Raw genomic sequence first — 24593 nt, forward strand, 5'->3', positions numbered from 1 at the left:
GGAATTTCATGTTTTATGTCATATTCCTTCAGGATATTCGTATCTTGAAAGAGCAATTACCACATCCTTCCAGGTGAACTCATTCAGGTTCAATATTCATACATTTCTGTAAACTGATGAATGATTCTACATAATATGAACAAAGGCTAAATGAAATGAAGCGCGTTTATGGTATGCAGCAATTGACAAATTTAACAGTAACTATTGTCCTGTTAGCTGATCTATAGCTATTCGACGTTATGATGTAGCTCAGACTATGTTTTTATATGAAGTAGGCCAATTTAATGAAACAACAACACCTTATGCACATATGTTTGATCTGTATTCTTCTGTCTACCGTTGATTTAGTTTTTCACAAATTATGTTATCTACAACGGAACTAATGTTTTAACAATTTCAGCGGAATACAACAAAGAGTTCGTCTCTAAATGAAGATCAAATCCAATAAGTAAACTCTGTTTACATCCCAACGTTCTGAATACATCAAGATATAATCTTAAGAGATAATTATTCTTTATTAATACCATTTCTGCCACTGTGAAGAGTTTTATTACATCTTTAGAAGAATCGTCTAGGCTGTCAATTACATATTTTAATGCATTTGACCCTGCTTTTGTCTGATCCTAGGAGCAAGCAGAACTTGTAAGCAACATACACACGTATGATTTTCACTCACTTGCCTAACGTTTCCAGAAATATATTCTAATAATATTTTCAGAATCCAGTTTCAACACTTTGTATTGTGAACTTTCATCGTGACCAAATGGTCATTAGCTACTAACATGTATTAAAGACATGATTTCAAATAGTTCAGAAAAAAAACAATTCGAAATAGTTGCGACTCATTCTTTTCGTTAATATAAAGTCAAGTACTGGAGAATTATTCTACATACTTTTCAGAAATCGCCCCAAACTCTAAACACCGAAAACAATGCCACAATTCTCCTTGCGTGACAAGTGAAAAAAGATAACCATCATACACCTTCAAATTCATAAAGTGCAGAGCAGTTACAATTAAAATAAAGTCTCTGATGAAGAATGACAGGAAGCTGTAACTGTCATACAGCAGCAGAACTTGATAGACATGTTAATGCATTAAGACGGAACCAATTTATCCTGAAAAAAAAGTTCCAATTTTTGGTTTCCAGGACCGTTATAAACGATCTCGTCGACGTCTCCACCGCTCAAACTGAAAAAATTGTGTAAGTGGCAGTTAGTAATAAAATCAATATTATGCCTGTCTACATCCCCTCCCTAACTCACTGCATATGGAAACATTTCTACATATCTTTGTCACATTCACAGTGCCAGATTTGCACCTGGTGGACAAAATTGGAACTACGATTTTCCAGCGTTAATCTGTTCCGCATTAAGGAGTAGAAGAAAAGGTTACAGGAGAATATGGGCTTGGGACAAGGAATGAAAGAGGAGAAAGACTAATTGAGTTCTGTAACAAGTTTCAGCTAGTAATAGCGAATACCCTGTTCAAGAATCACAAGAGGAGGAGGTATACTTGGAAAAGGCTGGGAGATACGGGAAGATTTCAATTAGATTACATCATGGTCAGACAGAGCTTCCGAAATCATATACTGGATTGTAAGGCGTACCCAGGAGCAGATATAGACTCAGATCACAATATGGTAGTGATGGAGAGTAAGCTGAAGTTCAAGACATTAGTAAAAAAGAATAAATACGCTAAGAAGTGGGATACGGAAGTTCTAAGGAATGACGAGATACGTTTGAAGTTCTCTAACGCTATAGATACAGCAATAAGGAAGAGCGGAGTAGGCAACACAGTTGAAGAGGAATGGACGTCTCTAAAAAGGGCCATCACAGAAGTTGGGAAGAAAAACATAGGTACAAAGAAGGTAGATGCGAAGAAGCCATGGGTAACAGAAGAAATACTTGATTGATGAAAGGAGGAAATACAAACATATTCCGGGAAAATCAGGAATACAGAAATACAAGTCGCTGAGGAATGAAATAAATAGGAAGTGCAAGGAAGCTAAGATGCAATGGCTGCAGGAAAAATGTGAAGACATCGAAAAAGATATGATTGTCGGAAGGACAGACTCAGCATACAGGAAAGTCAAAACAACCTTTGGTGACATTAAAAGCAACGGTGGTAACATTAAGAGTGCAACGGGAATTCCACTGTTAAATGCAGAGGAGAGAGAGCAGATAGGTGGAAAGAGCACATTGAAAGCCTCTATGAGGGTGAAGATTTGTCTGATGTGATAGAAGAAGAAACAGGAGTCGATTTAGAAGAGATAGGGGATCCAGTATTAGAATCGGAATTTAAAAGAGCTTTGGAGGACTTACGGTCAAATAAGGCAGAAGGGATAGATAACATTCCATCAGAAATTCTAAAATCATCATCCACACAATTCCGAAGGCGGCAAGAGCTGACAAGTGCGAGAATTATCGCACAATCAGCTTAACAGTTCATGCATCGAAGCTGCTTACAAGAATAATATACAGAAGAATGGATAAGAAAATTGCGAATGCGCTAGGTGACGATCAGTTTGGCTTTAGGAAAAGTAAAGGCACGAGAGAGGCAATTCTGACGTTACAGCTAATAATGGAAGCAAGGCTAAAGAAAAATCAAGACACGTTCATAGGATTTGTCGACCTGGAAAAAGCGTTCGACAATATAAAATGGTGCAAGCTGTTCAAAATTCTGAAAAAAGTAGGGGTAAGCTATAGGGAGAGACGGGTCATATACAATATGTACAACAACCAAGAGGGAATAATAAGAGTGGACGATCAAGAACGAAGTGCTTGTATTAAGAAGGGAGTAAGACAAGGCTGTAGCCTTTCGCCCCTACTCTTCAATCTGTACATCGAGGAAGCAATGATGGAAATAAAAGAAAGGGTCAGGAATGGAATTAAAATACAAGGTGAAAGGATATCAATGATACGATTCGCTGGTGCCATTGCTATCCTGAGTGAAAGTGAAGAAGAATTAAATGATCTGCTGAACGGAATGAACAGTCTAATGAGTACACAGTATGGTATGAGAGTAAATCGGATAAAGACGAAGGTAATGAGAAGTAGTAGAAATGAGAACAGCGAGAAACTTAACATCAGGATTGATGGTCACGAAGTCAATGAAGTTAAGGAATTCTGCTACCTAGGCAGTAAAATAATCAATGACGGACGGAGCAAGGAAGATATCAAAAGCAGACTCGCTATGGCAAAAAAGGCATTTCTGGCCAAGAGAAGTCTACTAATATCAAATACCAGCCTTAATTTGACACATGGACTGTGGGAAAACCGGAACAGAAGAGAATCAAAGCATTTGAGATGTGGTGATATAGACGAATGTTGAAAATTAGGTGGACTGATAAGGTAAGGAATGAGGAGGTTCTACGCAGAATCGGAGAGGAAAGGAATATGTGGAAAACACTGATAAGGAGTAGGGACAGGATGATAGGACATCTGCTAAGACTTGAGGGAATGGCTTCCATGGTACTAGAGGGAGCTGTAGAGGGCAAAAACTGTAGAGAAAGACAGAGATTGGAATACGTCAAGCAAATAATTGAGGACGTAGGTTGCAAGTGCTACTCTGAGATGAAGAGGTTTTCCAGGTCGACAAATCCTATGAACGGGTCTTGATTTTTTTTTAACCTTGGTTCCATTATTAGCAGTAACGTCAGAATTGCCTCTCTCGTGCCTTTACTTTTCCTAAAGCCAAACTGATCGTTACCTAGCGCATTCCCAATTTTCTTATCCATTCTTCTGTATATTATTCTTGTAAGCAGCTTCGATGCATGAGCTGTTAAGCTGATTGTGCGATAATTCTCGCACTTGTCAGCTCTTGTCGCCTTCGGAATTGTGTGGATGATGCTTTTCCGAAAGTCAGATGGTATGTCGCCAGGCTCATATATTCTACACACCAACCTGAATAGTCGTTTTTTTGCCACTTCCTATTTATTTCATTCCTCAGCGACTTGTATTTCTGTATTCATGATTTTCACGGAACATGTTTGTACTTCCTCCTTTCATCAATCAACTGAATTATTTCTTCTGTTACCCATGGCTTCTTCGCATCTACCTTCTTTGTACCTATGTTTTCCTTCCCAACTTCTGTGATGGCCTTTTTTAGAGATGTCCATTCCTCTTCAACTGTGCTGCCTACTGCGCTATTCCTTATTGCTGTATCTATAGCGTTAGAGATCTTCAAACGTATCTCGTCATTCCTTAGAACTTCCGTATCCCACTTCTTTGCTTATTGATTCTTCCTGACTAATGTCTTGAACTTCATCCTACTCTTCATCACTACTATATTGTGATCTGAGTCTATATCTGCTCTTTGGTACGCCTTACAAACCAGTATCTGATTTCGGATTCTCTGTCTGACCATGATGTAATCTAATTGAAATCTTCCCCTATCTCCCGGCCTTTTCCAAGTATACCTCCTCCTCTTGTGATTCTTGAACAGGGTATTCGCTATTACTAGCTGAAACTTGTTACAGAACTCAAATAGTCTTACTCCTGTTTCATTCCTTGTCCCAAGCCCATATTCTCCTGTAACCTTTTCTTCTACTCCTTCCCCTACAACTGCATTGCAGTCGCCCCTGACTATTTGATTTTCGTCCCCATTTACATACTGCATTACTCTTTCAATATCCTCATACACTTTCTCTATCTGTTCATCTTCAGCTTGCGACGTCGGCATGTCTACCTGAACTATCGTTGTCGGTGTTGGTCTGCAGTCGATTCTGATTAAAACAACCCGGTCACTGAACTGTTCACTGTTACACACCCTCTGCCCTACCTTCCTATTCATAACGAATCCTACACCTGTTATACCATTTTCTGCTGCTGTTGATATTACCCGGTACTCATCTGACCAGAAATCCTTGTTTTCCTTCCACTTCACTTCACTGACCCCTACTATATCTAGATTGAGCCTATGCATTTCCCTTTTCAGATTTTCTAGTTTCCCTACCACGTTCAAGCTTCTGACATTCCACGCCCCGACTCGTAGAACATAATCCTTTCGTTGATTATTCAATCTTTTTCTCATGGTAACCTCCCCCTTGGCAGTCCCCTCCCGGAGATCCGAATGGGGGACTATCCCGGAATCTTTTGCCAATGTAGACATCATCATGACACTTCTTCAACTACAGGCCACATGTCCTGTGGATACACGTTACATGTCTTTAATGCAGTGGTTTCCATTGCCTTCTGCATCCTCATGTCGTTGATCATTGCTGATTCTTCCGCCTTTAGGCGCAATTTCCCACCCCTAGGACAAGAGAGTGCCCTGAACCTCTATCCGCTCCTCCGCCCTCTTGGACAAGGCCGTTGGCAGAATGAGGCTGACTTCTTATGCCGGAAGTCTTCGGCCGCCAATGCTGATTGCAATGATTATCAAAATTTAGGCAGTGGCGGGGATCGAACCCGGGACCGAAACGTTTTCATTATGAATCATAGACGCTACCCCCAGACCAGCAATAGAAGAGAAATTTTAGGCTTTGAATTATGTTTTGGACTAAGGCCTTATGCCCATAAATCAAGTATCAGTAGTATCGCAAATTCGGGCTGTGAAAGCCTATATTGTATATTTGAAGTTGTATATTGAACTGATGTTGTCTATTGTTTATTTGAACTTTAGTATGTACACATATCGTGTCTCTACTTTCAGGCACTTCTGAAATAGCAGACACTTTATGGTGATCTTGCAGAAATTATGTGAAATGAATCAAACGAAACACAAACATTAGCTGCCAACGGGCATTGAAACAAGTCAATGGTGAAAATTGAAAATTTATGCTGAAACAGAACTCGAACCTGGATTTACCGATTCTCATGAGCAGTTGCCCTGACCGATTCAAATTTCCAACTTATCCACACTCTAATCATGTAGTGCCCCTGCCAATAACCTTTAATACTCGCAGAATATCACTGATTCCCATATGAGGTCGAGAATGTGCGTGCATCTGCACAGAAGGGATCGGTTTCCGAAAGAACAGACATCATAAATATATAAAGAAAAGGCCATCCTTTCTGTGCAGATGCATACATATGCCCGATCTCGCATGGGAATCACTAATGTGCTCTGAGTATTGAGGGTAATGGGCAGAAATAGTAGGTCAGTAATGTGTGGGTAATTTGAAACTTTGAGCCGGTTACGGATTGTGTCCGGATAGCCGAAGCGGTTAAGGGACCCGCACATTAGAGGCAGTAGGTTCCGTTTCGAGTGTCAGTCCGGTACAACTTTGAACTTTCCCCAGTGGCTTGTTTCAGTGCAGCTAGTGTCTCTGTTTGGTTTGCTTCACCCCAGTACTCGTCGCACTGCGTGCCGTCGGCGGCGCCTGACCCGGCCGTCCCGTGTTGCAGTGCTCGTGCGCGGGTGACTGGCGCGATGGGGCGGTCGCAGAGCCCCATGGAGCTCGGCTAGAGGCGCCCCCACGGCTCCGGCACCCCCGCTGCGGCATCGGCATGGAACCGCCCGACCGCGACCGCGACCGCGGACACCGCCCTCTGGCCTTCGACAAGGTCAGTCTCACCGCCCTCTGCTGGCTCAGCCAGTATACATATGTTTCTAATGTCGTCTAAACAGGCAAATACGTAGTACATTTGTCATGTTGTTGATGCCAACGACTTGCCTCGTTAAGTAAGCCTCTTTCCATCTACTACTCTGAAGAATTTTGGCCTACAAAACCAGCCATTTATGCCTTTTTTAAAACTTCCCTGGCACCTATGTAACTGATATATCTTAATGAGTAACACATTCAAAGAGATGGCAAGCTTTAACATTTATTTTCCATATTTACTTGATTTCATTCATATACACTCCTGGAAACTGAAATAAGAACACCGTGAATTCATTGTCCCAGGAAGGGGAAACTTTATTGACACATTCCTGGGGTCAGATACATCACATGATCACACTGACAGAACCACAGGCACATAGACACAGGCAACAGAGCATGCACAATGTCGGCACTAGTACAGTGTATATCCACCTTTCGCAGCAATGCAGGCTGCTATTCTCCCATGGAGACGATCGTAGAGATGCTGGATGTAGTCCTGTGGAACGGCTTGCCATGCCATTTCCACCTGGCGCCTCAGTTGAACCAGCGTTCGTGCTGGACGTGCAGACCGCGTGAGACGACGCATCATCCAGTCCCAAACATGCTCAATGGGGGACAGATCCGGAGATCTTGCTGGCCAGGGTAGTTGACTTACACCTTCTAGAGCACGTTGGGTGGCACGGGATACATGCGGACGTGCGTTGTCCTGTTGGAACAGCAAGTTCCCTTGCCGGTCTAGGAATGGTAGAACGATGGGTTCGATGACGGTTTGGATGTACCGTGCACTATTCAGTGTCCCCTCGACGATCACCAGAGGTGTACGGCCAGTGTTGGAGATCGCTCCCCACACCATGATGCTGGGTGTTGGCCCTGTGTGCCTTGGTCGTATGCAGTCCTGATTGTGGCGATCACCTGCACGGCGCCAAACACGCATACGACCATCATTGGCACCAAGGCAGAAGCGACTCTCATCGCTGAAGACGACACGTCTCCATTCGTCCCTCCATTCACGCCTGTCGCGACACCACTGGAGGCGGGCTGCACGATGTTGGGGCGTGAGCGGAAGACGGTTGGGAATGGTCCTCGCCGATACCCCAGGAGCAACAGTGTCCCTAATTTGCTGGGAAGTGGCGGTGCGGTCCCCTACGGCACTGCGTAGGATCCTACGGTCTTGGCGTGCATCCGTGCGTCGCTGCGGTCCGGTCCCAGGTCGACGGGCACGTGCACCTTCCGCCGACCACTGGCGACAACATCGATGTACTGTGGAGACCTCACGCCCCACGTGTTGAGTAATTCGGCGGTACGTCCACCCGGCCTCCCGCATGCCCACTATACGCCCTCGCTCAAAGTCCGTCAACTGCACATACGGTTCACGTCCACGCTGTCGCGGCATGCTACCAGTGTTAAAGACTGCGATGGAGCTCCGTATGCCACGACAAACTGGCTGACACTGACGGCGGCGGTGCACAAATGCTGCGCAGCTAGCGCCATTCGACGGCCAACACCGCGGTTCCTGGTGTGTTCGCTGTGCCTTGCGTGTGATCATTGCTTGTACAGCCCTCTCGCAGTGTCCGGAGCAAGTATGGTGGGTCTGACACACCGGTGTCAATGTGTTCTTTTTTCCATTTCCAGGAGTGTATTACAGATTTTAAAATAATGATCAAATAAAGTATTATTTATCCTTAAAAAGAAAAAGAGAAGGCGAGGTGAGCTCTTGAACAATTTCTTCCTCTTAAGCTTCCAGAATTTCTTGCGCATTCAACTAACTGCCAGACAAAGAGAAAAAGAGAGAGAAAGAAAGAGAGAGAGACGGAGAGAGAGAGAGAGAGAGAGAGAGAGAGAGAGAGAGAGAAAGTGCTCTCCCTTCTAATTCACCCAAGAGTTATTGTTGCAAGATTTCAAGTGGAGTATATGAAATTATTACATTTATAGACCAATAATGCGAGTGTTTCTGAAGTTCCAGGTATCGACTACGACTGAAACAACCTATTAGTATATGGTGTAGTTTCCACAGCGGCAGTGCAGGTGCTTACTCTGGAATACTGTCGATCGTACAGGTGGCAAATACTGTCTGGGATACGATATGACGAGCGTGCTCGATTTGTTCAGATAGTTCGTAAGATATATGAAGGTAGTATCTGTTCAGGTAAGAATAGATACCACTGATGACCGTGCTGCTTCTCTAGACTGAAATGATAATTAAATCGACACCTTATCTGCAAACAAGCGTTGATATACATCACTGGAGAGCGTGCAAAGGGATAAGTCCCTGCAGGCGCACTATCCTCTGTGCCCTCGGTGGCTCAGATGGATGCCGGCACGGCAACTCAGCGTGTTCGGTCAGAGAGTTAGCTGCCCTCTGGAATAAAAAAAAAAAAAAATGAGTTAATGGATCAACGACGAACTGAAACGGGTGTCCTGCGACGTCCGCCCCAAGCAGATACAACGAACAAACACGAACAAAATGAGATTAATAAAAAAAGATGGGTAGAGCGTCTGCTACGTTAGCAGGAGATCCCAGGTTCGAGTCCCGGTCGGGGCACACATTTTCAACAGGTCCCCAATGATGAGAGTAGTGTGCTGACCACATGCCCCTCCACATCCGCATCCAGTGACGCCTGTGGGCTGAGGATGACACGGCGGCCGGTCAGTCCCGTTTGGCCTTCGGACGGAGTTTAGTAATGAGAGGGAATGGAAGCACCGTTCTAGTACATTCCTTATGCTTAAGATCCCACTAAATGAACAATCATGGATCATGTTTGAATCCACTGAGAACAGCTTCACAGCTGATTTCAAAGTTAGTTGGCGTTATCTCTTCTTTAGAGCTCACAGAAAATACTCATTTCGCATGATTCGAGGATACAAGGCTTCACAACTGAACGAGCCTTGTTACTCGCCCAACTGTTCACTCGCGCTCGATGTCAAATTTCAGAATTGGCAGCACTCTCGCTGATGAAAGCCAGTTTTCACCGGAATGGAGATGCATTAGCCTCAACAGTGTTTTCAGAGTAACAGCCACTCACTCCCGTCACAGAAATGCAGGTAACACGGATCGGGAATGTCGTATTTAGAAGCGCTTTTTGCGATAAACGTTTTCGAGGAATTGTGCTTGTTGCTGAACATGGGTAACGGAAATGTGGTTTCCGCTACAATCGCAGATAATTACGCTTGTGTGAATCCGATCAAAGGCTCGGCTTACATATGTAACTTAACTATATTAACATAAAAATATTTTATTCTACGACATGTGCGTGCGTGCGTGTGCGTGTGTGTATAAAAATTTTGTGTGTGTGTGTGTGTGTGCGCTTGTGTGTAGGACGAGAGCGACAATGATAAACCGAAATACGTGAGTAGAACATTAAATCCCACATCACGTAAGAAACAGATTAACCGTCCTTACGGCGGAACAGGCAACCGTAAAAATAGTTTTCCTGTCGGTCAACAGATGGCACAGGCGACGCTACAATGCTAACTGACCTGTCCATGTTGCGGAATTGGCAACGCTGTATCTTCGTTGACATGAATGACGCTGATTTGCGTTCGGCTAGAGCGCTGCGCGCGAAATGCATTCGTCACACTGTTGACTGTAGCTCATGATCGGCTGTGGTTTTTTACGAGTTTTCAATCTAACAATGTAGATTAGCTGCTGTAATTCTACAAACCAAGTTTATTTCTCACAATCATATGCGAAAAGAAATAAACGAAAAGTAACACAAACATTTCTCGCGAGTTACTGTTTAAATGCAGACTGTATTGCAGTCGCAAGGGTTTTACACTCGCCTTCCATGTCGTCTGTTTCCTCTTTGCTATACAGCTCTCCTGATACGGATTATGGTGGTAAAAAAGATCTCCACGTGAAGGTTAACACTAGAAAGTTCTCAAAATGCGCACTCGGTTATGATGCGAATTAAGACTGGACATATTTCAGTGACAGTCATTTCAAATTTAAATTCTTTTACTTTGCATGTAACTTATCGTAAATGATATAAGAGTGGCACAAAACGATGAATTTTGGATTGTTGTTGAAAGGGGGCTGCAAACGCGGTAATATACAAGTGAAAGCGTGTTTTTCGAGCATATTTTGGCGGTGTCAACTTTGAAGAGACACAGACGGCAAACCATATTTATGTTAAAAATTTACTTTGTACAGCTAAAAGATAACCTGCAAATATTCGCAACAGACGTACGCTTTTATCTGCAACACAGTTATTACTGGGGATATCCAAACTCGCGCAGACCTGTTATTATAAGTAGTATTGTTTTCAAGTGAAAGCTGTGTGAGGATTATTAGCGCACAGATAAAAACAATTAAAATAGGCAGCGTCTATAGTTTCCATGTTATGCTCGTTCTCTTCTATTCTCCTCCCTTCATTCCAGCATAAACGCTTGTTCACAAGTAAAAACGAATGGCAGTGAACATTGGAGAATTATCTATGAATACTCGTTTGCAGCAGTGTAAACGAGGTTTTACACTCGTTCACTTCGTTCGCTCTAGTATATACCAGGATTTAGAGGGACCGATGATCTAGCAGTTAGATGACGACTATTATTCATTCATTTCATTGTTGCGATTTCTGCTCTAGAGTCATTTTCAAGTACCAAGGGGAAGGTCGTGCAAGGTAATGCTTCTTAAATTGTTTACCAAATGTTACCACACTATGCTTTGCATTTTGTTATCCATATGTTATATTGGTTTCAGTTTTCACTTTGCACACAAAAATGTCTCTACACCCAAAATTACGATGGTGAAGTGAATAAACAGTTTTAAAAAATCCAAATCGCAGCAAAGATTTCATTTAAAAATTATATGATATAATTCTTGTACAGGAAGGGCTGCCACGTTATATCGAATATAACATCGACAAAATTTAAATATGACCGAATGCTGGATCTTTATTAATTCTTACTCGTAACTAATTTATTGATTTACCTGAATTTAAAATCCACTCGCGTAAGCTTTCTTTATCTTTGATGGGAAATCTGAACGTTTTTAGTTCAGGATTTGTTCGTCTACACCTTCCACAGTTAATATACTCGTAGGTCCTCGGTATGACGACTCCATCCTCTACCACCGGTATGTCAGAAACAGCTGTACTTCACAAAACGCCAAATAGTGGAAAGCTGGACGCGTTCGGCCGATGTTGCCATATATTTCACAGAACGGAGTGCCATCTAGTGGTTGATTCCAGAAGTAAGGGTGTGACGCTGTTACCGCCTGGTGACCGTTCCCTGACAAGGGTTGCCTGCTAGCCTAAGCGATCGGGCAATTAAATGTGCTAAACGAAAATAATTGTTGATATACAACGTAGTAAGGTGTGAAGCACAAGAAGGAGAGAGTGTTTATATATACCCATATAAACATATATATTTTTAAAATTACCAAATATTCAGCAACAAGTCGCAAAATCATGTTTTATTTATTCACTTTTGCAAATCGATTTCAACTGAATAAATAAAACATGTATATACTAAGATGGTATCTGTTCTTTCGGACTGTTCTTTCGGACATGTTCGAAAGAACAGATACCATCTTAGTCTATATATAGTTAAGGCTCACCGGCCACTTGACCATCTTCTTCTTCTGTGCGAATGCACAAACCCGAACTCTTACGGGAATCGGAAACGCGCCGCGAGTAATGAGTATAATGGGCGGGGGCACTACGAATGTAGTGCGGGACAATACGTTGAGAATGTGGGTTTCGTGGGAGGCGTGCCAGAGATAAATCCCTGCAGTAGCGCTATCCTCTGTGTCCTCGGTGGCTGAGATGGATGCCGCACGGTAGCTCAGCGTGTTCGGTCAGAGAGCCGGTTGGCCTCTGTAATAAAAAACTGAGTGGAAGGATCAACCGCCAAACTTGAACAGGATGTCTTGCGACGTCCGCAACGACCAAACACAACGATAAAAAAAGTGGATAGAGAGCCTGCCATGTAAGCAGGAGATCCTGGTTTCGAATCCCGGTCGGCGCAAACATTTTCATCTGTCCTCGTTGACGTATGTCAATGCCAGTAAGCAGCTAAAGGTGTTCATTTCATTGTAATTAAATAAAACATGATTTTGCGACTCGTTGCTGCATATTTGGTAATTTTATGGTTTACGGTCACTGCACTACTTGGGAACCACATGGAGCCCACCATTCATATACATTTTTGAAATTCTTTTGACAACAAATTTACTGCATCCCAGTCGCCTTTGTCTATATATTCATAAAATAATTGCATGTACGAGGGCTATTTGTTTCTAAGGCCTCGTCGCATGCGAACTGAAAGCCACAGTGGAAAATCGGATAAAGCTTTGCACAGATGTGGTTCGCAGTGAGTCTAGTGTGGCCGTGTATCGTCATACAGGCCTAGCACAGTAGAGTCTCGCGACAAGTGGAAGTGCGTGATTTCATTGCTGATGGGTTCCCTGATTTGTTATTTATACATTTCTCCCACCTCTCCGGCAGGCTATGAATGCCACGCCAAAACACTGTTCTTCTTTTGAAGCGAACTAGTCAGCGAGCCTTTTTCGTACATCTTCATTCGAATTTAAGCGTTGTTCAGCGAGTGCGTGTCCCAGTGATGCAAACAGATGATAATCGGACGGAGCCAAGTATGGAGAATAAGCTGTATGCCATAGTCTTTCCCAATTGAACGCCTCGATCGTTCCCCTGACCCGGTTTGCTGTTTGACAGGACGTTATCAGGAGCAACATGACTTTGTGTTACCTTTGCCCACATTCCGGTCAGTTTTCACGCAATGTTTGATTTAAATCGCTCATTTTCTGTTGGCAGGGATCAGTGTTAACGCTTTCATCAGGTTTTAGCAACTGATAATAGATGACACCTTTCTGATAACACCAAACACAGAGCATTGTGTTCTTTGCAAAGCGATTTGGTCTTGCAGTGGATGTCGATAGTTTGTCTGGATTCACCCGTGATTTACGACGCTTAGGATTCTCAAATTATATATATTTTTCATTAGAAGTAACTATCCGATGGAGAAACGACTTTCTTTTGTATCTTGCGAGCAGCATTTCATAAGTGGTCCATCGATTTGCTTGCCGTCTTTCATTCAGTTCATGTGGAACTGATTTTCCCACTTTCTGCCCTGCGCCTTTGCCTTAGCTTTCAATCGAAAAGAAATGGCTTTCTGCGTCACATTCAATTGTTCCGCGAGTTCCTGTTGAGTCTGAGTATCATCTTCATCCAATAAAGTCTGCATTCGTTGTCTTCGAACTTTTTCGGTGGTTTCCCGTGCTCGGCTCGTCGTTTCTCACGTCAAAATCACCACTTTTGTATTTTTGAACCACTCGACACACTGTGTTTTCTCAAGAGCACGTTCGCCAAAAGCTTCGATAAGCATTCAGTGCGATTCTGCAGCAGTTTTCTTCAAATGATAACAGAAAACCAATGCTGTCCGCAAATCGTAGTTTGTAGGCACAAAACTCGCCATGTTTACGGGCTTGAAACAGATACTTGTGTATGGAACTTGGGTTTCTGTGTGTTGACATTCGTCGTCAGCCGTTACAGGAATCAGATGGCGCTGCAGACGCTGTCTCACGGGCCCTGCACTGACGGCTAGCACCATCTGTAGGGAAATTCCGGTTTCATATTTGTACACCTGGTAGACACCATGCAGTCATATATAATTAACTGATGTTTACTGAATTCTATATTCATGGACATTACCAGAGGAGGTTGCCTCCATTAGTTTACTTCACTTTACAGATCGTTCGTAATAGCAAAAATTCTGCAATAGACAAGTTGTGTCTCATAGTAGCAAAGTTGAGAAAGTGTTTATAGTTCTTAAGAAATCCGTGTTACGTCCCATATTTACTGAACATTTTTCCTTATTTTACCCCTCCCTTCGTCTGTCCTTTTCCCAGGCTCCCTCTCCCCCCCTTCTATCCTGTTATTTCCCCACCTTCCCTGTCTCTGCCTCCCTTCTCTCGCCTGAGTCCTTGCATTCCCCTCCTCTGCCTTTCCCCATTCCCTCTCGCGTCGGCCCTGCTCCCCCCCCCCCCCTTATGAGTCCTCTCCCTCTTTCGGCTCCTCCTCCCCCCCTCCTCTCCTTCCCCCTTTTCTTACGCTCATCTGTCCAGTTCCCCCGCCATCTGCCCTTGACTGTGGTGTGTCATCTCCATATGTGGTGTGTCATCTCCATGCCAACTTTTTAGTGCAGTCTTTTAAGTGAGTGTTCTTGTGCGTCTTTTCCGAAGTTTTGCGAACAGAAATCATACTGTCACTGGGTGTGTTTTTATATCTCTTGCGAACAGAGACGAGACTGTCGCCGTGTTTTTTTTTTTAACTGTCTGTCTACTGTTTTACCTGTCTGCTTCCTGTGTGTTTTATTAGCATCGCCAAGCCTTTATTTTATATTTTAACTTCCACAATTTCCCGCCATTTTACAATTTAAGTCTCCGTTCTTATCGCCTGCTTTTATTGTTTATTATCTCCTTCTTCTGTTTTAAAAATTCTGTAGGCTGAAGAGCGGCGAACTAAGCTGCTGCCAACCCAGCCCCCTTCGGGGGGAAAAAGGGGAAAAGGGGGGGGGGGGGGTCTTATTTTGATCCACACTATCCCCGTCTCAACAACCTGTAGACATAGTGAAAATATTTTCGTCCTGGCCGCCTGCTACATATTAGTGCTTCTGCCCTCGCTGCCTGATGGCGCCGGCCTGTGGAACAGAAAGCTTTGTTTGCTCGGCGCGTCCTCGTCTGCCAGGGCTATTGTCTGTCGGTGTTTTTCGCAGTGGTTTATTTGGTGGCGGGCGGCGACGCAGGCGTCATTTCTGTGCGATGCTTTCCCCGAGAGTAGCGACGTCTTGTAACCTGCAGCCTCGTTGCCGACAGCACAAACAAAACACCCTGGCCTCTGGTCTACTGGAGGTGCCCGAAATAAAGATTCAACGCTCAGCGGAGGTATTACGAGAATTACATTTTACTCAGAAGGGGACCCTCCATACTGTAAATCACGGATTTTGATGGGCTTCAAATATGTTGTACAGGCCCTTCCCCTGAGTACTAGGCTACCCGAGTTTTTAGCGACTGGCCCTGGTTTTTGAGAAAATTGATTTTGAAGGTCATTGCGCACTTTGTATATGTTGTGGTTGGCAGGAGAGCCAACACAGTGTTACTAGAGGAGGCCGAAAGGCACGCGTTTTAGCTCACGCAGGCTAGCGTGAGGTCTGGAACAGGACCAGGAAATTAGAATTTAGAAAAACGGACGTAGCTGGTGGAATACTTAACTTTAATCCATTAATGATGAACGTCGCTCTTGACGGTACATGATTCACAATATCAATAGTAACTGATAATGGCGCCTTGCTAGGTCGTAGCAAATGACGTAACTGAAGGCTATGCTAAACTATCGTCTCGGCAAATGAGAGCGTATTTTGTCAGTGAACCATCGCTAGCAAAGTCGGTTGTACAACTGGGGCGAGTGCTAGGAAGTCTCTCTAGACCTGCCGTGTGGCGGCGCTCGGTCTGCAATCACTGATAGTGGCGACACGCGGGTCCGACGTATACTACCGGACCGCGGCCGATTTAAAGGCTACCACCTAGCGAGTGTGGTGTCTGGCGGTGACACCACAGCATACTCATGACATTACATGTATTCCCAGTAAGTCAGCGTAGCGCAGTGGTAAAGATTCACGGCTACCTGTTGGAGGCACCGTGTTAGAGTCCTGCTCCCATATTTTTTTATGTATGCAAGAACCGCCCGGAAAATTGATTCTAACGTTCAAAAAAGAGTACATGAATTAACTGCGAAATACAAAAATGTAGTCGTGTCCTGCACGAAATGCGGGAAGTTCACGAAACTGCGTTCTGTAATTCTTCCGTACGTGGGGCACAAAAGTTTTTTGTACGTTATCAATTCGTTGGGAGGGCAGACCGATTCAACTTTATACGGTATTCACAGATGAAAGGAAAGCGAGCACCTATACCCTAAAAGTGGTCCTACCAAAGTGCTCTCCTTATTGCCAGCCCTGTGATGCTTATTTTTAGCGACAAGTGAAAATCTTCACGAAAATTGTTCAGAATGCTCCAGACTTGATGAAAGACAATAGGGAGGTCGTTTCTAGGGAAGATTCGATAAAATTACATTCGCGGGTACTATTCAAGATATACAAAGCACGCAATGAACTTCAAAATAGATTTTCTCAAAATTTTCTAAAAAAAAAGAAAAAGAACCGGATTGCCAGATACTCCGGGTAAGTGCCTGTACAACATATTTGAAGCGCATCAAAATCCGTGATTTACAGTATGGAGAGTTCTCTTGTCAGTAAACTTCGTCTTTGTGAAATAAATCAACTCTTTGGTATTTCGGACGCTTGATAACATCTGTATTTCACTCACTCACTCACACACTCACTCATTCCAATGTCTTCTTTTGACCTTGACGTTCCCGCTTCCAGCATCTCCCCCAAGTTGTTCTTGTCTTGCGTCGTTTTCTTCCATTCACTGATTTCCAATGTTCTGGAGTTTGAGGTTTCCTCATCTTGTCATCTGGTTCCTGGCCGTCCAAAGTGTCTTGAGCCTTACCTCTTCATTTTTGTCGTTATCTGACGGTCTCTTCTGCCAGGGTCTCTTCTGACAGCCCATTGCAAACGTCTCGCTTTGGCGCTGTTCACTACCAAGGATTGCTCCGCAAGCGTGACTAGTTTTTCATTGGATCTCCAAATCCATCTTTGTGCTGCGTGATCAAATGTTGGTCCAAAGATTTTTTTACCCTTCATTCTCGAAGGCTGAGCTTGGCGCTCTTCTCTTTTGGGCATGCTCCATACAGCAGTACTGTCCTGATGATTGTGTTTTATATTATCAGCTTGCTTTTCCTTGTCAAGAGTTGGGAGGATAGAAGTTTTAGGAAGGAAAAATAATTTACTTTGATATTCAACTTGTCTTCTATTGCAATCACTTATATTTTCAAGGAGGTATTTGAAGGTGGATATGTTCTTGAAGGTGTAGTTTTCTAAGTGATGGTCATCACGTTGTTCTGTAGCCATGTTTACCCTTTATATGATCACGTGTTAATTTTTAAACCTATTTTCAGATCGGTTTCGTAGTTTCTTCAGTAGCTTTTCAGTGTCACCGTTGTTCTTTCCTACTAAAACTATCATCTGCGGAGGCGAATATATTTTGTCGTTTATCAATGATGTTTCCAATTTTTGCTTGTTCGGTTTCTCTTACTACTTTTTCCATGACAAAGTTGAAGATAAGTAGGGATAGAGCATCAGTTTGTTTCAGTCCAGTTCTGTATACAACTGCCTTAACGCAATAAAACGTCAAATTAAGTTACATAACTTTAATTCACGAATCATGTATGTTTATGCATGCACTAGTGCTATTTCTGCCATTTCGACTATTGACAGGATGCGATTTAATTTAAATTACCGGAGCCTTAAAAATAAAATTTTTTCGTCGTTCTATAACCACTGGATAACGATTCTCTACTCGATTAAAAAAAATGCATTTCCGTCTTCGTTTAAGTATGAACCACTTCATCCAAAGTGATGTTCAAACGTCAGTGCTTTAATTCATTTGCGACAGATCATTTTTGCTTCGTGATTCTTCAGTTCCTCTCGGTGTGTCAGTTGATCAAATAATTCACTGATTTACTACTGATTCATAGCGTTCTGTAGGCACAATTTTTCAGGGCTCATACATTTCGCCATCCTCGGCATCTCATCTGATCATTACATGTCAGATCATCGAAATATTGTGCCCATAAGGCACAGGTAGTACATCCAGGGACTGTTAGAGCAGTTTCAACTTCCTTTAAATCATACAGGCACAGATTTCGTTTCAAAATGATTTAAAACCAAATTTTAACGTGAAAGCGTATTTTTTTCAGTTTCTTCCAATTTGATTGACGTCTTATTATAGCTTTCATGACACTGATAGTTAACATAGGCACTTGAACTTTCAACCCGTCTGGGACTGGAGGGGGCGTGAAGTACTTTCCGACAAACAGCAACGAAGACCTCATGGTGGCAACACCGTCGTATTTACGTCCAAGGGACAAGATGGGGAAACAGCAACAACACACTTTCCGGTGTTCTTACTAGTGGAGCTACATTTACACACGACAGGGCGAAAGTGCTCTGTAATTTCGTTGACAATACTACTTGCCCATTTTGACGACATTTGTTCTCATTCCACTGTGTGTGAATTCAAGTTTCGTTTAAATACACCACTGTTCACTTTAATTCTGATGCTTTATTTTTTCGTAATAATATAAAATATCGCGCCTTTTTTAAAACTACTTCATCTCGTTCATACTTGCTAACTCATTTATGTATCACCTTCGGAAACCAAACCCATTACACTGAAAGCTGTGCACAGCGAAAACACCCTCACGATGAGATCAACGGCTTCGAAGTAGAACAGGTTATACTAGCGTTGGAACTTACGTAGTGGGAACTATTTATTCACAACCGATACAAAAGAGGTACAAGTTTGCACCTGTTAGTGTTCTTCACCAGTGTTGTGTAGACCCCACTGCCAGCGATGTGGAAGGCGTAGTATACCGTTAGCAGAGCCTGTTCTGTTGATGGCGCGAATGGAGCGGTCTACTGCCTGTCGAATCTCTGGAACAGTTCTGAATCGAATGCCACGAAGTGATTCCTTCATCTTCGGAATCAAATCAAAATCACAAGGACTTAAGTCCTGGGAGTATGGTGGATGGTACAGTACTTCCCAGTCCCATCGACCGAAAACAGCAGCCACTGCTTGCGCTGCATGCGCCCGTGCATTGTCGTGGAAAATGATGTGTGGGTTGCGCAGAAAGTGTCACCGCTTCTTTCGCAAAGCTGGTCGCAGGTGATGCTCCAAAAATGAACAGTAATACTGTGCATTGACGGTCTGCCGTGGAGGAACGTAATGCGTTAGTATAACACCATCACAATCATAGACGAGAATCACCATAACTTTAGACCGCTCCATTCGCACCATCAGCAGAACAGGCTCTGCTAACGGTATACTCTCCCTTCCACATCGCTGGTAACGGGTTCTACACAACGCTGGTAATTACTTTGAAGGACACTAACAGTTGCAAACATGTAACTCTTTTGTATCGGTTATGAATAAATAATTGCCACTGTCCAAGTTCCAACCCTCGTATTTATAATTTGTGAGTTGTCTAATCGTGGCAAAGTTGTGGGATACCGTGGGATCTGGAAATTTTGCGATCTGGAAATTTAAGTTAGAGTACCAGGTACTTGTTTGCTCTTAATTGTTTGAGAACTGTGTCATTCCTTAACGTCTTGCAAAATTCTTCAAATGCAACCACAAAATGAGATATCAAATTATATGGAAGACTATATGGAGAAAACACGACAGGATCTCCTAATATGGGCAGCCCGTGAATTCAGAGTTAACGAGGTAAAAGGCCACAAATTACAACCAATCAAGCAGCACAGCTCCCGTATGGCAATGAATAACACACAGCAGCCAGGAGGCGAATCACCTAGAATCGTAGTTCAAAACTCTCAACAGACCTCTTTTCCTTTTTCTTTCTTTTTTTTGTAAAGGAGACTTTCCGCAGAGGTAAGTAGTCAGTGTTAAGGCCTATGTGACCAACGAAAATATCGCTTATTTTACGAAAGAACTGGGGGTAAGGGTGGTGGGGCTATGCAGGAACTTCCAACACATACAAACACGACGTTGGTACTCGACTGGAACACTATCTCTTCAACTTGTTAGTCACTTCGTGCTAAACACAGTAATAGGCGTGGCTCATTGAATTGGACACACCAACATTTTGGAGCCACAGCAAGCGATTTTCTCATGCTGCTAGAGCTGTGCCAAAGCTTCGCTGTACGCACAGAAAAGGCAAAAATGCTCAGTTACTCTCTGAGGATGGCATTGGCTCCATGGCTTTGTCTGTCCTATGCAAGGGCATGCGTCGGCTCCACCAACAAAATCATGGGCCAGGTCGCAGTCCAACTTCAGTAGATGATACCTGTGGATGGTTCAATAAAAAAAAAAAAAGATTCAAATGGCTCCAAGCACTATGGGAATTAACATCTGAGGTCATGAGTCCCTTAGAGTTAGAACTACTTAATCCCAACTTACCTAAGGACATCACACACCTCCATGCCCGAGACAGGATTCGAACCTGTGACCGTAGCAACCGCGTGGTTCCGGATTGAATGGCCTAGAACCGCTCGGCCACAGAGGCGGCCCTTTTGGCTGGTGGCTTCTCCTTATTCACATGTACTGACTACCTCCAGGCTACAAACAGGATCTCAGGTCACAACAAGAACGCACATTCCTAGCGATAAAAACTCAAAAATTCCCGCCCAGGCAAACATGTCAAGGACACTGAATAAAATAATCACTAAAAAGAGACAGGCGATGAAACAAGATCACATAGTGGTATGTAAGTCATGAAAACTACATATTTTTTCAGGGTTCCGCTGTTTGTGCAGCAGTCTACCCGGGGCAAAAGCCGTGAAGTGGGTATTTCGAATTACTGTTGATAATACTGTGTAAATTTCTGCCTAATAACACATTTATGAACGTCGTCAAACAGATATTTACTGTCTACCCTTTCCTCCTTCTTCTTGGGGAAGATAGGTGAATACCACTCCGCTCAGTATTGATCGCTGATAACATAATTTGCGCACCATCGACTAACTACCCTTTTAATATTTTGCTCGCACGTTCCGCAACCACTTCCGTCTTCACTGTCACTGCTACTTGCTTCTCATTATCGGTGTATCTAACGATGACCATGAAGGCATTTTCAGCGATCACTTTCCATGTTTGGACTACGAGATAATGGCGGACACTACTTTTAACTAGAACGTGATTGCAGTCACATGGGCCTTGTTAGTAACTGCTACAGAGGCGTGCATTATAATGTTCAGTATCGAAGGTGTCCAACACAAATGAGTTGGCTGTCAAGAGTTTTCAAATACGCGCCACAAATATGTTAGCCATTTGTCTGAAAGGCTCTAATGTATAGCAGGTGCCAGCACTGTGATGGCCCACGTTCACATCTCCACATCAGTTTTCAACCTCATACCGTGTTGCACCGCACGTAAATGTTCACTTCCACAGCAGCTGCTACTCGCCATTTTCACGTAATAATCTCTGATATACTGGTAGTAGTCCCCTTGCCATTCCATTAATATTTAACAACAAATTCCCTCTGTTCCATAAAAATTTAATTTTCTACATCTGCATCTACATCTACATACATACTCCGCAATCCACCATACGCTGCGTGGCGGAGGGTACCTCGTATTACAACTAGCATCTTCTCTCCCTGTTCCACTCCCAAACAGAACGAGGGAAAAATAACTGCCTGTATGCCTCTGTACGAGCCCTAATCTCTCTCATCTTATCTTTGTGGTCTTTCCGCGGAATGTAAGTTGGCGGCATTAAAATTGTACTGCAGTCAGCCTCAAATGCTGGTTCTCTAAATTTCTTCAGTAGCGATTCACGAAAAGAACGTCTCCTTTCCTCTAGAGACTCCCACCCAAGTTCCTGAAGCATTTCCGTAACACTCGCGTTATGATCAAACCTACCAGTAATAAATCAAGCAGCCCGCCTCCGAATTGCTTCTATGTCCTCCCTTTATCCTACCTGGTAGGGATCCCAAACGCTCGAGCAGTACTCAAGAATAGGTCGTACTAGTGTTTTATAAGCGGTCTCCTTTACGGATGACCCACATTTTCCGAAAATTCTGCCAATGAACCGAAGACGACTATCCGCCTTCCCCACAACTGCCATTACGTGCTTGTCCCACTTCATATCGCTCTGCAATGTTACGCCCAAATATTTAATCGACGTGACTGTGTCAAGCGCTACACTACTAATGGAGTATTCAAACATTACGGGATTGTTTTTCCTATTCATCCGCATTAATTTACATTTATCTATATTTAGAGTTAGCTGCCCCGTCATCTTGTATCCTCCTACAGTCACTCAACGACGACACCTTCCCGTACACCACAGCATCATCAGCAAACAGCCGCAAATTGCTATCCAACCTATCCAAAGGATCATTTATGTGGATAGAAAACAAGAGCGGACCTATCACACTTCCCTGAGGCACTCCACATGATACCCTCACATCCGATGAACACTCACCATCGTGGACAACGTTCTGCATTCTATTACTTAAGAAGTCTTCGAGCTATTCACATATTTGGGAACCAATCCCATATGCTCTTACCTTAGTTAGGAGTCTGCAGTGGGGCACCAAGTCATACGCTTTCCGGAAGTCATGGAATATGGCATCCGTCTCATACACTTCATCCATGGTTCGCAAGATATTATGTGAAAAAAGGGCGAGTTGCGTTTAGCAGGAGAGATGCTTTCTAAAGCCGTGCTGATGCATGGACAGCAACTTCTCTGTATCAAGGAAATTCATTATATTCGAACTGAGAATATGTTCGAGAATCCTGCAACAAACCGATATTAAGGATATTGGTCTGTAATTTTGAGGATCCGTCCTTCTACCCTTCTTATATATAGGCGTCACTTGCGCTTTTTTCCAGTCGCTTGGGACACGTTGGGCAAGAGATTCGCGATAAATGCAAGCTAAGTAAGGAGCCAATGCAGTAGAGTACTCTCTGTAAAACCGAATTAGAATTCCATCAGGACCTGGCGATTTATTTATTTCCAACCGATTCAGCTGCTTCAGACCCCAAGGATGTCTATCACTATGTCCTCCATACGGGAATCTGTACGAGACTCAAACGGCGATATGTTTGTACGATCCTCCTGCGTGAAAGATTTCTCAAATGCTAAATTTAAAATTTCAGCTTTCGTTTAACTGTCTTCCGTTGCCATGCCACACTGATCAGTGAGTGGCTGGATGGAAGCCTTCGACCCGCTCATCGATTTTACGTAATACCAGAATTTCCTTGGGTTTTCAGAAACATATTTTGCTAAGGTATCACGGTAGTTGTGGTTAAATGCTTCGCGCATCGCTCTTTTTACAGCAGCACGAATCTCTACTAACTTTTGCCTGTCATTCTCCCGATCTTTCTTGTACCGCGAGTGCAACTCTCTTTGCTTCCTGAGCGTTCTCCGAATTGCGCTGTTAAACCACGGTGGGTCTTATCCGTTCGTAACCCACTTTTTCGGGACATACTTGTCCAACGCGTGATTTGCAATGTGTTTAAAATTCGCCCACAATTCTTCCACATCCATCGTACCAGAAGTAAATGAAGTCGATTTATTTACTAAGTGGGATGCTAACAACTGATTAACTGCTCTTTCTAGTAAGAATACTCTCCTAGCCTTCTTGACCGACTTTTTAGCTTTCGTAACCATAGTCATAATGACAACATCATGATCAATAATCCCTGGCTCAACACTGACACCGTCGATGAGGTCTGGTCTGTTCGTGGCTATCAGATCTAAAATATTTCCATTACGCGTTGGCTGTCGATTTAGCTGCTCAGGAAAGTTTTAGGATAATGTGTACAAAAGTAATTCACACGACGGCTTGTCTGTACCACCTGTAATGAATCCATAGACATCCCAGTCTATACTAGGTAGGTTGAAGTCGCCTCCGACTAATGTAGTATTATCCGGGTACTTCTGCGATTTTAGAAGTAAAAATAATACAAAACTGTGTGTGTCACAAAAAAGTAAAAAAAATGAAATTGGTCTGACTGCATGTAAACCACAGCCTTTCTACGCTGTGGCACCAGGAGTGGGAGAGTGGCACCCCAACATCACCCCGGTCACCTTTTTATCCCTCGAGAAAGATCACCAGTACTCAATTTGGCAGCAGGCTGAGTGGGTAGAGCACTGCTCTAGATGGACCAGAGATTTAACCTGGGCCTTCGAGGATCGGAATCTAGTGCCATACACATTTGACCGACACGGTCACAAGTTTAACATATAATGATCAGCCAAAGTGTTATGACCACTGCCCACTGCAATTTTGGATGCCGCCTGGCGGCGTGTGGACACGTGATGCGGTAGAAAAAGTATGTAAGCGGAGCAGGCATTGTCGGGGAATCACACTAGTGAAGATATGAAGACATTGAGATAAGCGACTTGGACAAAGGGCAGACTATCATTATGTAGAGTCTATGAAC

General features: G+C 43.4%; 1 protein-coding gene across 1 annotated transcript in view; it reads left to right on the forward strand.

Annotated features, from left to right (window-relative positions):
- LOC126341885 (regulator of G-protein signaling 11) overlaps positions 1 to 24593 on the forward strand; it is a 1532239-nt gene that overhangs the window by 627765 nt on the left and 879881 nt on the right. The window contains exon 3 of the mRNA XM_050001809.1: positions 6349 to 6507. Coding sequence (XP_049857766.1) covers positions 6451 to 6507 — 57 coding nt within the window. The 5' untranslated portion in view covers positions 6349 to 6450. The remainder of the gene's footprint in view (positions 1 to 6348; positions 6508 to 24593) is intronic.

This window comes from Schistocerca gregaria, chromosome 1 (assembly GCF_023897955.1).
Source record: "Schistocerca gregaria isolate iqSchGreg1 chromosome 1, iqSchGreg1.2, whole genome shotgun sequence".
In the NCBI taxonomy this organism is placed as follows: Eukaryota; Metazoa; Arthropoda; class Insecta; order Orthoptera; family Acrididae; genus Schistocerca; species Schistocerca gregaria.